Source organism: Grammomys surdaster, unplaced genomic scaffold, assembly GCF_004785775.1.
Source record: "Grammomys surdaster isolate TR1022 unplaced genomic scaffold, NIH_TR_1.0 211, whole genome shotgun sequence".
NCBI lineage: Eukaryota > Metazoa > Chordata > Mammalia > Rodentia > Muridae > Grammomys > Grammomys surdaster.
The window spans coordinates 5,108,770-5,121,894 of record NW_021604656.1 but is presented as its reverse complement, the minus strand read 5'-3'; the positions used below and the strand labels follow the sequence as shown (position 1 = coordinate 5,121,894).

General features: G+C 50.5%; 1 protein-coding gene across 4 annotated transcripts in view; it reads left to right on the top strand.

Annotated features, from left to right (window-relative positions):
* Positions 1–2,972: 2,972 nt before the first annotated feature.
* LOC114624890 (core histone macro-H2A.1) overlaps positions 2,973–13,125 on the top strand; it is a 61,434-nt gene continuing 51,281 nt past the window's right edge. For all 4 annotated transcript variants that reach the window (XM_028772033.1, XM_028772032.1, XM_028772031.1 and 1 more), the window contains exons 1-2: positions 2,973–3,177; positions 9,617–9,824. In XM_028772033.1, the coding sequence (XP_028627866.1) occupies positions 9,653–9,824 (172 nt within the window). In that variant the 5' untranslated portion in view covers positions 2,973–3,177; positions 9,617–9,652. The remainder of the gene's footprint in view (positions 3,178–9,616; positions 9,825–13,125) is intronic.

The window sequence follows — 13,125 nt, the reverse complement described above, 5'->3', positions numbered from 1 at the left end:
TAAACAGTTAATTAATCTGATGGAGGAGGACTCATGGCAGTATGGAAGTGTGGCATGGCTGTCACTCGATGCTTTAAGTCAGGTTTACAGTGAGCAACTGGAGAAAATAACAAGCAAGAAAGATCTGAGAAACTTGCAGTAGAAAATTCAGTGTCAAACAGAGGCTGGTAGAAATAGTTCCTACAGAAACTAGGACTTACTAAAGAAATCTCCTTAGTAAGAGAAGCCAAGAGTTTTGCATTAGGGTAACAGCAAAGATACCTTGAAGGAATCTCAGGCATTGGCCAGATCCCAGGCTTTGCAGGCACAAGGGTATGAAATGTATAAACTCATTTGGAAGACTTCTCCTTGGCAGGAGTGAGGGCAGAGTTTCCCTGCTCACACAGGAGCTGCTGGAGCCACAGTCCAAAGCAGCCAGTTATCCCAGGACTGTCCAGCAGTCCTTGATATTGACGTCGGTTTTATGGAAATGCAGAATGGAAGTCATGGGGTCATGGATGCCTCTATCCAGTTTCAAAAGAAAACTACATGAATGGTAAGAAATGTGTGACAAGGGTCAGAGTTCCTGCTGCTTCTGCGGCCATCCTCTGAGATGTCATCCCAGGTGGGAAGAGGAAGCCCAAGTAGGAACATTGGAGCTCCTGGGATCGGAATGTTCCCTGAGGAAACACGATGACAAGTAGAGCCAGCCTAAGAGAGAGGCCATGTGGGCTTAAACAGCAAGGTCACAGAAACATTCAGAACAGGAGTGTTTCTTCCAAGCCATTGCATGTTAGAAGTATGTAAGTGGTGTTTTAACTCTATAGGACAGTGGTTCTGAACCTGTGGGTCATGACTTCCTCGGGAGTCAAGTGACCCTTTCACAGGGTTTGCATATCAGCCATCCTGAATATCAGACATTTACACTAAGATTCATAACAGTAGAAAAATCACAGTTATGAAGTAGCAATGAAACTAATGTTATGGTCAGGGTCACCCCAACACGAGGAACTGTATTAAAGGATCACATCGTTAGGGAGGAGGGGAACCACTGCTCTAGGGTCTCAAAGTTAAAGAGTTTGCCTCGAGTCTCAAGGTTTTAGACTTGAACTTTTGAACAACGTTGGAAATGCCAAGACCACTGAGACGCTTGCCTTTTGCACGGAGATGATCCTGAAACTTTAGGACCCATGGGCAGATAATATGACTCAAAAAGGCAATGCCCACCTTTACCCCGAGTTCACTGAAGGCATGGTCTTTAGCTGGTTATATTACTTGAAGAAGTCTTGGAAACTTTAGGATGTGAGTCCTAGTGGGAGGAGTTAAGTTACAGAGGGCTCATCACCGGAGTGTACATTGTCCTGGCTCCCTCCCTTAGCTTCCTGTTTGCCATGAGGTGAGTAGCCTCTGCTGTGCACTCTCCACTTTGACAGTCTGTTTTCCAATACGCCCCGGTCATTGGAGTCATGGACTATGGGTTGAAACCTGAAAGTTCAGTCATAATAAAATTTCTTCTTTAAGTTGTTCTTTTGTTACAGTGACAGGAAGTCCGGCTGTTTCCCCTCCATTTTCTGGACTCCATTTTCATACTCCAGCCCATAATAGTTTTGAACATGCCCCTGTCTCTGCGTTTCATGCTTGGAATCTTGCTCTCCTCAGTAACCCCATGGCTTGCTTGCTCCCTCTACTCCTTTAGGCCTTTCCATAATTGTTTCTTTCTTATTGAAACTCTTTTTTAAAAGTTAGATTGACTTTATTTTATTATATGCATTTGAATGTTTTGCTTGAGTGTGTGTGTGTGTGTGTGTGTGTGCACCACATGGTGCCTGGTACTCATGAACCTCAGAAGAGAGCATTGGATCCGCCTCCTGTCCCCAGTGCAGTTATCAGGATCACACGAATGCTGGGAACAGAATCCTGGTCCTCTTCAAGAGCATGAAGTGCTGTTAAAACACCAAGCCATCTCTCCAGCCTCAAGACTACCTCTTAAGCACACCCCTGCTTACTTTTGTTATTTTTTCCTACCCAATTTCTTGCCAGAATTTATACCTTGTAATGTGTGATTTCTTTGTCTCTTGCCTTTCTTTTCCCACCAGACTGAACGCTCCAGGAGAGCAGGGGAGCTTGCCCATTCTGTTTAGCACTTCACAACTACACCCAAATGAATGCTTGGTGTGTCCTAGGCATTTACTTAAAATCATGAATGCACGGGTGAGGGGCTTTAGACAGTGCTTTTCCTGTTTTTAAAATGACACGCAAGGGCTGGAGAGACGGCTCAGTTGTTAAAGGGTCCCAAGACCCCCCCAAATTGCTGCTATTCTAGTGCAGCCTGGGTCTGGAGGAGAGTCTTTTGGTTTTGTGGATGGACTCTGCTGTCCTTTCTCAGGCTGACACCCACCTCCCATTTTAATATATAATAAAAGTGTCACTGCTTAAATCAGTAAATCTCCACTTGGAGCTAGTAGTCAACAAACGTTTGCTTGGTGGAGGTAGCTAACCGATTCCATGAGCAAAGCAAGACCAGACTTTGAGGCCAGTTCTGAAGAATCCTACTGATCAAGGGAGTTGAGATGCAGCAGCCGATCTTGGGGCACACAGCTGCTTGACTAGTACTTGTATTTAAAGACAGGGGGCCGGCTTGAGGCACGGAGTTTCTGCTGACTTGGGAGAAAAAGATCACTGGTAACAGCAATTGTACTTCCCTCCCTCTTTGTGGACGACGCTACAGGGAATGAGGCGACGCAAGACACACAGTAGGTGCTCTCTGCAGACCCTTGCCGAGCTGCGCTCTGGACAAGCATCTTTCTGAGGACCGACCCCTGCAGCTCCCGCGCGCAGACCGGTGCCTGGTGGGGAGAAGGCCGGCCACAAGGCCTGGGTGCAACCGAGGCTGGCGCCGTTGGAGTCCGCGGCCGGGCGCAGGCCGGGGTCAAGGCCGGGACGCCGAGTGGTGCGGGGAGGGGTGGCCGGACGCGCGAGGCCGGGAAGGGATGTGACGAGCGGCGCGCTGTGCATTGTGGGAATCCCGGGGCCGCCGCGAGTGGTTCCAGTTCACTGGTTCCAGCGGAGCCGGGCGGAGGGCGCGAGCGCGGGACGCGCGGGCGGGAAGCGAGGAGGCGTGGGCGGGCAGGCAGGAGTGCGGAGCGGACCGGGGCAAGCGGCCGACCGGGCTCGGGCCCCTCACCGTGCAGCCGCCCGGTAAGTGCCGCGCGGGCCTCGGAGCCGCAGGCTGCCGGTCCGCACCGTCCGGGCCCCGCGCGCCCTACTGCCGCCGCGCGCGGGGCTGCCTGGCGCCCGGGAAGCTCGGGCGGTTACCGTCGGGCCTCGGGCTGCCCGTAGTCTGCCAAGGCCCTGCCGGGGCAGCGCGCGGGTCCGGGTGGTTTTGTTCGGAAAGCAAACCCGGAAACCCAACTTCTCTTGGAGACGCACCCCTGCCCCCGCCGGGGCGCTTTGTGGGAAAGGGGCTGATCGGCTCCCCCCGTCATCCCGGGCGGTAGAGCCAGGGATTGCGCGGGTCCGAGGGCACCGAGGCCCGGAGGCCGTGACCGGCCCGTCCGCCCGGGCCCGGAGCTGCTGTGCTCAGAGTTTACTTGCTCGTGCGCAGCCGGCCCGCGCGTGCCCTCCCGGGCACAATAAAGTGGGGCGCGAGCCACGGGCCGTTGTGAGGCCAGCTGGTGGGGCACCCGCCGCGAGGCCTGAGCAGGCGAGGCCTGGGGACCACTCGCGGACGGAATCCCAGGCCGGGGCGGGCTGGAGAGGAGCCATGGCAGCCCCGCTGCTCTCGCTTGCCTTTTGTTTGCTTTGTGCTGGGGAGGTGTTATTTTTAAGGTGACTCCGGAAGGCCGTAGGCTCCCCGCGCGCAGAGGGACAGCTGAGAAGAGAGTCTCTGGGGGTGGGGTGAGTAGAGATGGGTACGCGGGATGCTGCTGGCGTGTCACCTGACAACAGGTGTGCAAGATGCTGAGCCCCGCTTCCACTCCTGCAGAGACTGCCGACAACTCACTGCTGGGCAGGCGATTGCATGAAAGAGTCTTAGAAGAAATGTAGGGGAAAGTGTTTTCTAGGTTTGGAAGAGAGTAACTTTTTGAACCAGCACTTTAGGCAGACCTCGGCTCCAACAATTAAAATCATTACGAAGTCTTTTGTAAGGCTTTAACGATCCAATAAAACCGCTTAGAAGAATAGACTGAAGAGTTCTCCTGCTCGGTTTCCCTCAGTGCTGACACCTCTGTGGTTTGAGGTTTTACTGTTCAAAGAGAGGAAGTGTTTTCTTTGTAGACTCTGCAGCAGGGGGTCCCAGTTTTTCACAGTTTGTGCTGGAATGGAAGTCCTAACCTCACTAAACTTCCTGTCACCTGTAGGTTCACCTCCAGGTGTGCAGTCACCGAGGCCATTAGCTCTGAAATGGACACCTCTTACCCGCTACTGGAGTTAATACTGCTTGTTTTGAGCAAAAGCAACTCGGCTCACACACACCCTCCGACTAGATCAACCTTTTCAACTTGTGGGTTTTTTCCTCCTTAAGGATAACGAAATCTCCTGAACTTTAGAATTTCCCCCTTTCTCATTTTGCTATGAGCTAGGTCATCGTTTTCATTGGCTGGCCGTTAAATGTTGATCCCTAGATAAGGCACGGGGAGAGGCCGGTGGACATTGTTTATAGCAGGTACTAATTTATGATGAAGCAGGAAGCGCTCACAGGGTAGTATACTGAGAATGGTCTGGACATTCGCATGTGATAACTTCCTCACTGACTGACTTTCTACCACATGGGCTAACTTTAGGGAGTGGTACAGTTCAGTCTGCCATTTCCTCAGGTCGAAGAAAGCCATTTTTTCCTCCCTTCGGGACAAGCTTGGAGCTGATGGTACCCCAAGTCGATGAAAGATTTATTTAAGGAGAGAAAAAACTACTAGCCTGTATGTGATGACCAGAGCTTTGCAGTAGCTTGGTTTTTGGTGGGCTTTTCAGAGCCCATTAATGAAACATGAAATGGGAAGGGGTGAGGGTGAGTTGGACCCTTGCCTGTTAACCTCACCACCCCCATTTTGGAGGCTTAAGGGCAGTGGCTCCTAAGTGCAGCTAAGTGAATCAACCCTTCATTCTAAAGAATCCTAAAACTTGCTTGCTGAGAGCAACGCTGCCTGGTTGGTGTCTTGCAGTCCCTAGTATGTCCCAAAAAATCTGTTCTGGGTTAGGAAATAGTCATAGCAAGAAATGCCCAGGCCCTGTCCTGGAGGACTGACTGCACGTCAGTAGAGGAGGGACAGTTGTGTTAGTGGGGTTGAACTCTACCTGGCATGGAACGATCAAGGGGGGGGGGGGAGTTTGCTGGGCAAAGGAGGACATATGTGGACACGTGACTGACGCCCGAGAAACCACGTGTGCCAATTGTAGAAGATACCCTGTGAGGTAAAGCTAGAGGCTCAGGGTGGCAGAATCCAGGGTCAGGTGAAGACAGGGGAAACTCCACGGAATCCCATCAGAACAATGGCTGATGCTAAGAGCATCCAGGAACCCCAGAAGGGTTCTGAGCAAGAGAGAAGAGAACAGTGGTCAGGCTGGCTCTCACTTAGTTGGGATCCCTGTTTAGCAAATACCTGGAAGCTTCCAGAAACTCGGCCTGACCGGGCTCCTGCTCTCACATTTTCTCCTAATGTGTTTTTAAAGGAGCCGTCATAGCACAACCTTTAGCAGGGAGGGAGAGGATGTAAGTGGCAATGTTGCCTTTACAATGCTGGTCCCTCCGTACAGCCCAGAAAGCAGGGTGTAGTGTGCATATTCACGGGCGAAGTTTCAGGCCCCAGCTACGAGCTGGCATTTGCTTTTCCCCCACCACTAGAAATGGGACATGAGCGGTGTCCACGTGCTCGGATCTCTTCCGTTTGTAGTCCCTCCTTTGATTGCAGATGGCTCACTCTGATTTAGTGTTTGACGGACAGAGAGATGTCTCTGTCCTGAGCCAGTCACAGTGCAGCTTGGCTTGTGTAGTATAGTCACATGCCTCTGGGGGCATAGGAGCAGTGCCAGTGTTGATATTCTAGCAGGACAGGAGTAAATGGAGATTGCTGCAGACAGGATCACCATCCTCTCCTGCAGAATGGACTGCCTTTGCCTTGCCTTTACAGTCAGAGTTGACAGGAAGGCGGCATGTGTGTGGATACAGCATTTATTTGGCTGCAGGGAATAGAGCAGGTGGGCCTCACTGACAGTGATTTGGACACTTATAGATGAGATTCCTCCATGCATACAGGTTCTCTAATGCAACTCCCTAGGAGTCCTAACCAATAACCTCCTTCAGAATCAATATGTCCATCATTCCCGTGGTTACATGTACAGCCTACAGCCTGCAGGCTGGATGCCTCCTAGGACATCTATGAATGTAGCCCAGCTTCACACTGTACTGGTGAAAATGTTGGTCACCCCTGATACAGGCTGTCTCTGCTCTAGCGTCCATCCGTGGGTCAGTGTCCAGGTGTGAAGAAGAGAAACAGTTTCCTCTGGCTGGTGTTACTCAGACAGTGCTAAGAAGAAAGGTAAACAGGATCAAAGACGTTCCCAGCCATAATCCCTTGTGTGACTTGTGTCTCAGTCAGCAGACCTTTCCTTCCTGGGAACTCCTAAGGTGGCACAAACTCCCTGACTTCTGATGGTCTCGGCTTTCACAGCAGCTTGACAGATGAGTCTTTGTCAGGGGCATGTCATCACAAATGGGTGTTATGGGAGAACCCCAGAGAAGGCTCCAGACTGATACCCCAACAGCCATGGCTATGAGTCCTTGGCCTTTGGAGTGGCCGCTCTGCTCTGCTCTCCACTGATGGGAACTCATTATTGTAATAGCAACCAAACAACCACCAAATAGCAAGTAAGGTTACAGAAGTGAACAGGGCAAATTGGTTTGGGACACAAAGACAGCTAAGAAAACAGATGTCAGGGATACAGTGTAGCAAGTGTTGGGGTGTATACAAATCTAGACTGGTGAACAGGTGGAAAGGGAGGGTTGGAAACGCAGTTGAGGAGAACACAGGATTGAAAAGGATCCGTGCATATAATGTTCTAGAGAGGGAGCTGGCAGAGGGAAATCATTATATAAGGATGTATGTATGTATGTATGTATGTATGTATGTATGTATTTATGTATTTATGTATGTTTTGCCAGGTTCCTGAAGCTATATCAGTAATAACTGAGTCAGTCAGTCTGAAGGGAGGCTCTAGTTGCTGGTAATAAGATTGGGGTCATCAGAACTGTGTTCATCAGAGCTGACCTAGCCAGGATGTCAGTAGGGACAGAAAGCAAAGCCATAGCAGATTCCATCACGGGGAGCCCCTTGATGGGCTTGTGTCAGCCGTGGAAAACACAGGCAGCACTAGGTAGGACAGCAGGTCAGGGAAGCGTGCATGAGTCCAGGGAGCTGTGGGGCTAAGGGTGGGGTAGGAGGGAGGTGGTGGGCCTGGGGCACATTCCTACAGTACTCCCTTCAGGAGCACTCCCTGCAACACTGTACAGGACTGCCTGTCTTGTCCACCCCTCTCATGGAATGTCACCAGCAGCTTTCTGGCTCCGTCTGTGCAATGAGGACAAATCGTTCTCTGTAGCCACAACCCTGCTTGTCAAGCAGCTTGCAGTTGGAGAACGCCTCTCCTCATGTCCTGTTTCTCCAGCACACGCGGTTCATGCTGCTGTGCTCGGCGTACGGACGAAGGCTCTGCAGAGTGAGGTCCTGTGTGCTGGCACCGTGATGAGACAGCTGAGGCAGGCTGTTTTATAAAAGGGGGTTGTGGAGGTAAGAGGCTAAGGGGCCATATCTGGTGGTGGCCCCCTTCCTGTTAGAGTCCTGAGGTGCTGTAGAGCATCACATGGCATGGTACAGGGATTGCGTGTGTGCATGCGTGTGTCTGTGCCTGTGTGCGTGCGTGCATCTATCTTAAAACTTTTCCTCCTTTAAAGCCACCACAGTTCAATCATGGAGACCCCATCTTTGACTTTGCCTAGTCCTAACCATTTGCTGAAGGCACCACCTCTAATCCATTGCCAGACAAATTTTCTGTCCTCCAAACACCTGGATGGTATGCTAAAGGAAGCCTCAGACACCGAAACCACAACAACGCACAGCAAAGGGGTGTGACTCAGAGATCGCCTACAGTGGTGGATCTTCACATCCTAGGATGCTCTCAGTGAAGGGGTGGCCCCATGCAGTGGTAACTAGGTACAGTCTTTGCCTTTAGAGTGTCTGGGACCCTCTCTGCACCTATCCTTTTGGGTAACAGAATACGATGCCCTCCTGGATGGTGAACCTAGCAAGGACAGACCTACTTCTCTGGCCAAGTCGTATAGCTTGTCAGTGGTGCCCTGACAGGAGGCTGAGTGCTTGCTTGGGAAGTCACCCATGTCCAGAATGGAATCTGTCCTCCCCTCAGATCAGGCTGCAGATAGGACACAGGTTACACTGTGCTTGCCACTCAGACCCTGGGTTCAAGGTTAGCTTTCAAACTGGTTTGTCATACGCCCCATCACAACCCCTGGGGCAGATGGCTAGAGTGCATTTTCCCAACCTCTCTAGTATTACATGCGGATATGTAGCTGAATGCTCACTGATGATTGGTTGTGATCAGCAGTGGTGTGCCCATTTTCAGGCCTGGTCCCCAGAAATCTGTGTTATCCTCCCCGATGTTTCCCCTTCCATGGCAACAGTGGGAATCAGGCATCGAAGATCACTAGCTTTTTGTTATGGAGACTCTCTGTCAGAGAAGGAAACAGAAGGAAAGTCACTCTTAAAAGAGTGAGCGTGTATAGTGTGTATAGTCACGGTACTCACGGCTTCTGGCAAACACTGCTGTCCACGGAGGCTGCCCAGACACACTTACAAGTCTTCTGGGGGACAGCTGGTCTGTGCATCTGTCTTAAAGGGGTTGAGCTGTTGGTGTCATCCCTGACCACAAGCTGCTCCTGCTGAAAGGGGAGAGATACCAGCCTGTGACATCTGGCTGTTGCCTGTCAACTGTCAGGGTCCTACCGTAAGAACCCAGCCTCTTGGCTGTATGTCCCGTTTTAAGTGGAGGCCGTAGTTTTCTTCCCATTTTATTACAGATTTATTATTCCAGTCCCAAGTACGTAAGGATGAAATTATTAAAGAGGTATAGAACATGATAAAAATAATTATTTTTTATGAAAAATTATTGAATTATGTATGTTAGATCAGTATCCAGTATATCCTGGCAATAATGATTATATTGTTGAATTAATGATGCAATAATCAAAATTACGCTAAGTCCAACAGTTTTTATGATTACTTAACATTACCGTTGTAGACTTTAATTTTTCAAAACCTACTTTATTATTTCTACACCTCGAGGCATGAAAGCAAGACACTTAAGAGCAGTCATTGTCAGTATAACATTTAAATGGAAGTGACCAATAAAATTGATGTCACAGGATAAAATGTGCAAAGCTGTACGTTTTGTTTGCAAGGGTCAGATGGCTCCAGCTAAGCCATAAATGACTCGGCAGGCTCAGAGGGCTCAGCAGCTGCCTGCTGTGTCTGACTGTCATCTGTTCCTATGAAAAGACCGTAGTATACCTGGTAAGGGGGTAATGAGCTGTCTCCACTGGCCCTGACTGTCTGTCCTGCCTTCACAGTGAGTTTGCTGATCTGTTTCTGGGGCCGTCGCTGCCATGTCGAGCCGTGGTGGGAAGAAGAAATCCACCAAGACCTCCCGGTCAGCCAAGGCCGGGGTCATCTTCCCTGTGGGACGGATGCTGCGGTACATCAAGAAAGGCCACCCTAAGTATAGGATCGGAGTGGGGGCACCTGTGTACATGGCCGCTGTCCTGGAATACCTGACCGGTGAGTGTCCCCGAGCCAGCAGCAGGCACCAGGGGTTGGATGTGGCGGGTCTGTGAGCTTTCCAAGGACTGACAGGATCTCTTCCTACTTACAGAAGCTCTCTAAACCTCTGGAAAGTCACAGAATAGAACAGTAATTGCTTTTACCTAGATCCACGAGTTGCTAACATTTTACCTCAATTACTTGAATATACCACACCCCCTCCCCCACACACATACGCACACACTGTTTTTGTGTACAGATTCTTCTGTATTTTTGGCTGTTAGGTACCTCATTTTCAAATCTTCAGAGTTACCTTAATAATGTCGCCTATGACTTTAGATTTCTTTCTCGATTCTCATCCTGGGGACTTTCCAGGTTTTAGTTTTCAAGTCTTCTGTAGCATGGATGCTTTAAAGTGCCCATGCTAGCTATTGTACTGACTGTTCTTTGGTCCGGGCTGCTCTCATGATAGGAGATTGAGGCCTTGCTTTTCAGGTGAGACAGGGGTGGTGTTGACTGTTTCTCTGCACCTGGTATGGGCTTGTCTCTTGTTCAGCTGCAGTGGCATCCGTACGTCTCTTCCACAGGACTCTTTCACCCACAGTCTCTAGTCTCCCAGGACAATCCTACCGAGAGCCCCGTAGACCATGATGGTTATGTTGAGCAAGGGTTGAAGTTTTGGGTATTTATTTATTTTTGGGACAAAGTCTCATGCAGCCCAGGTGTCTTAGTTAGGGTTTTACTGTTGTGAACAGATGCCACGACCAAGGCAACTCTTATAAGGACAACATTTAACTGGGACTGGCTTACAGGTTCAGAGGTCCAGTCCATTATCATCAAGGTGGAAGCATGGCAGCATCCAGGCAGGCATGGTGCAGGAGGAGCTGAGAGTTCTACATCTTCATCTGAAGGCTGCTAGGAGAAGACTGACTTCCAGGCAGCTAGGATGAGGGTCTTGAAGCCCACACCCACAGTGACATGACACACCTACTCCAACAGGGCCACACCTCCTAATAGTGCCACTCCCTGGGCCAAGCATATACAAACCATCACACCAAGTTATCTTCAAACTCTAAAGAGCTGAGATTGATGACCTTGAAACCTATAGTGGCTATGAACTAGAGATTTTTCTCATTTCTTTCATTCTGTATTTCTTAGGTGGCTTTTTTCTCCTGTCAATCGGATGTTCATATCCCCCCTGCCCCAACTCTTCCCTTCTTACTTTATGTGTTCTCAGTATTGGTTCATGATTGCTTGACTGGGTGTGTCATTCATGCCACTGCTCATTTTACTGCTCAGATGTTCCCCCGGGGTTAGGAAAGCTGGTTCTTAGATTCCTGGTTCATGACCCCGTGGCTCTCCCATGGCTCTCCACGCTTCCTTTCCAGCTCAGTGGGATGCCTTATCTCCCCGCGAGGTTTCCTTGCCCCGGTCTTGGAATCCGCCACTGCTCCTTCGCAGAGGCCTGTGCTCCTTCCCACAGATCTGACCTTATATCGTCCCCACTGTGGGTGACAGGCTGGGCAGGCAGGCTGGCCCCTGTTTTAAGTGAGGAGAAAACCAGGCCTCGCAACATAAAAGGACTTGCCTGGGCCAGGCGGTGGTGGCGTACCCCTTTAATCTCAGCACTTAGGAGGCAGAGGCAAGTGGATTTCTGAGTTCGAGGCCAGCCTGGTCTACAGAGTGAGCTCCAGGACAGCCAGGGCTACACAGAGAAACCCTGTCTCGAAAAACCAAAACCAAACAAACAAAAAAAAGGATACACATGTCCTTTAAGGGGCTCAGAAGGCCCCAGATGCTGCTGTCTTTTATAATAGCATTGATAAATTGGGTGAGCTTCCTGGGTACCAGGAAGAAGCTCCCCTGTTTCTTGCAGCTGTCTCTCCTCTAAGAGAAAGAAGAGGTTTAGCAAGACATGGCACCTCTTGTAAACCGGCACAGCCAGTAGCAGGGTTGCTGGACAGCTTCTGGACTGCCCATACCTCTCATGCAGCAAGTCTCAGGTCTCCCTGAAGCAGACACGGTCACGAGGGAGGTGACAGTCTCATGATCAACAAGCCTTGAAGAGTAGTCATTTTGTTGGCGTCACGGGAGGTTTGCACATGTTTGGGGACTTTTGACTTTCTGCTCAGGATGTACACTCACCGGTGAGAAGCATATGAGCTAGGCATGCTACTCCCTCTACAGATGAGGAAACAGGCCGAGAACCGAGGTGCCGTACCCAGCGTTCTAGTTTGCCTCTCCGTTCCTGTGGTAAAACATGAAGTAAAAGCAGCTTGGTAGACATGGGGAGTTCATTTAGCTTACAAGATGGTGATCCTTCAAGGGGAAGCACGGCAGGAGTGAGAGTAGCATGGGGACGTGGCCAGATGTGGCTGGACGTCGCTTGCTGGCTCGCTTCCAGGTCTGTACTCCACTACCTTCCTTATGCAGTCCAGGCCCACCCGCCCACGGATGGCACCGCCCACAGTGGGCCTGGTCTTACAGATATAAATTAGCAATCAAGAAAATGCCCCACAGACATGCCCACGGGGCAGTAGTCTGTCAGAGTTGGTTCCTCAGGTGAGGCTCCCTCTTCCCAGGTGTATCAGATTGATAACCAAAGCTGACCATGGCACCTGGGAGACGACGTATACCACTGGCAATCAGCCAGAGAGGCGGGAGGCGTGACTGGACACAAAGCAGGGGACTCTGTAGTTTCAGGTAGCAGTTTAAACACATTGTGACCTAGCATGAGTCACTCAACCTCTCTGGGCCCACTTTCCTTACAGCTCAAATGGAGACAACAATTCCTGTCACACTAATTCCAAGCTCTTTGAGTGCCACAGGGGCTTCCTTAGAGCAAGATGGAAAAGCTGTCGTATTGGCCCCCTAATACCACCACGCCCGCCCCTGCTACCAGGTAGCTCACAGACACTCTGATTAGGTTAAATGCAGCACGAGTTTTCCTTTCTTCCCTGTGGCGTCCTCTGTTCTGTTGGTGAGGTGTCGTTGCTCCAGCATCTCAGGTAGCTGCTCTCTATTGCCACACAAGTCCCTGTCTTTGTCTCCTGTCTATGACTCTGAGCCCAGTACTTAGAGGAGATCAAGGGAAGATCCTTTTGCATGGGTCTGGAGATCTTGACCCTGTTGCACCTACCCTGGTCCCTGTTAGCTCTGGTCAGCTTGGGTCTACTCAAGATGAACCTCAGAGATTGTGCTGTGACACAGGACAGGTGCCAGAGGGACGGCTCATTCATCTAGCAGGCCCCCACTGTGACCTGTGATAGGTCTGGTACTGACGCTAGACCCACCCCCAACCCCAGAGAACTTTGGACCA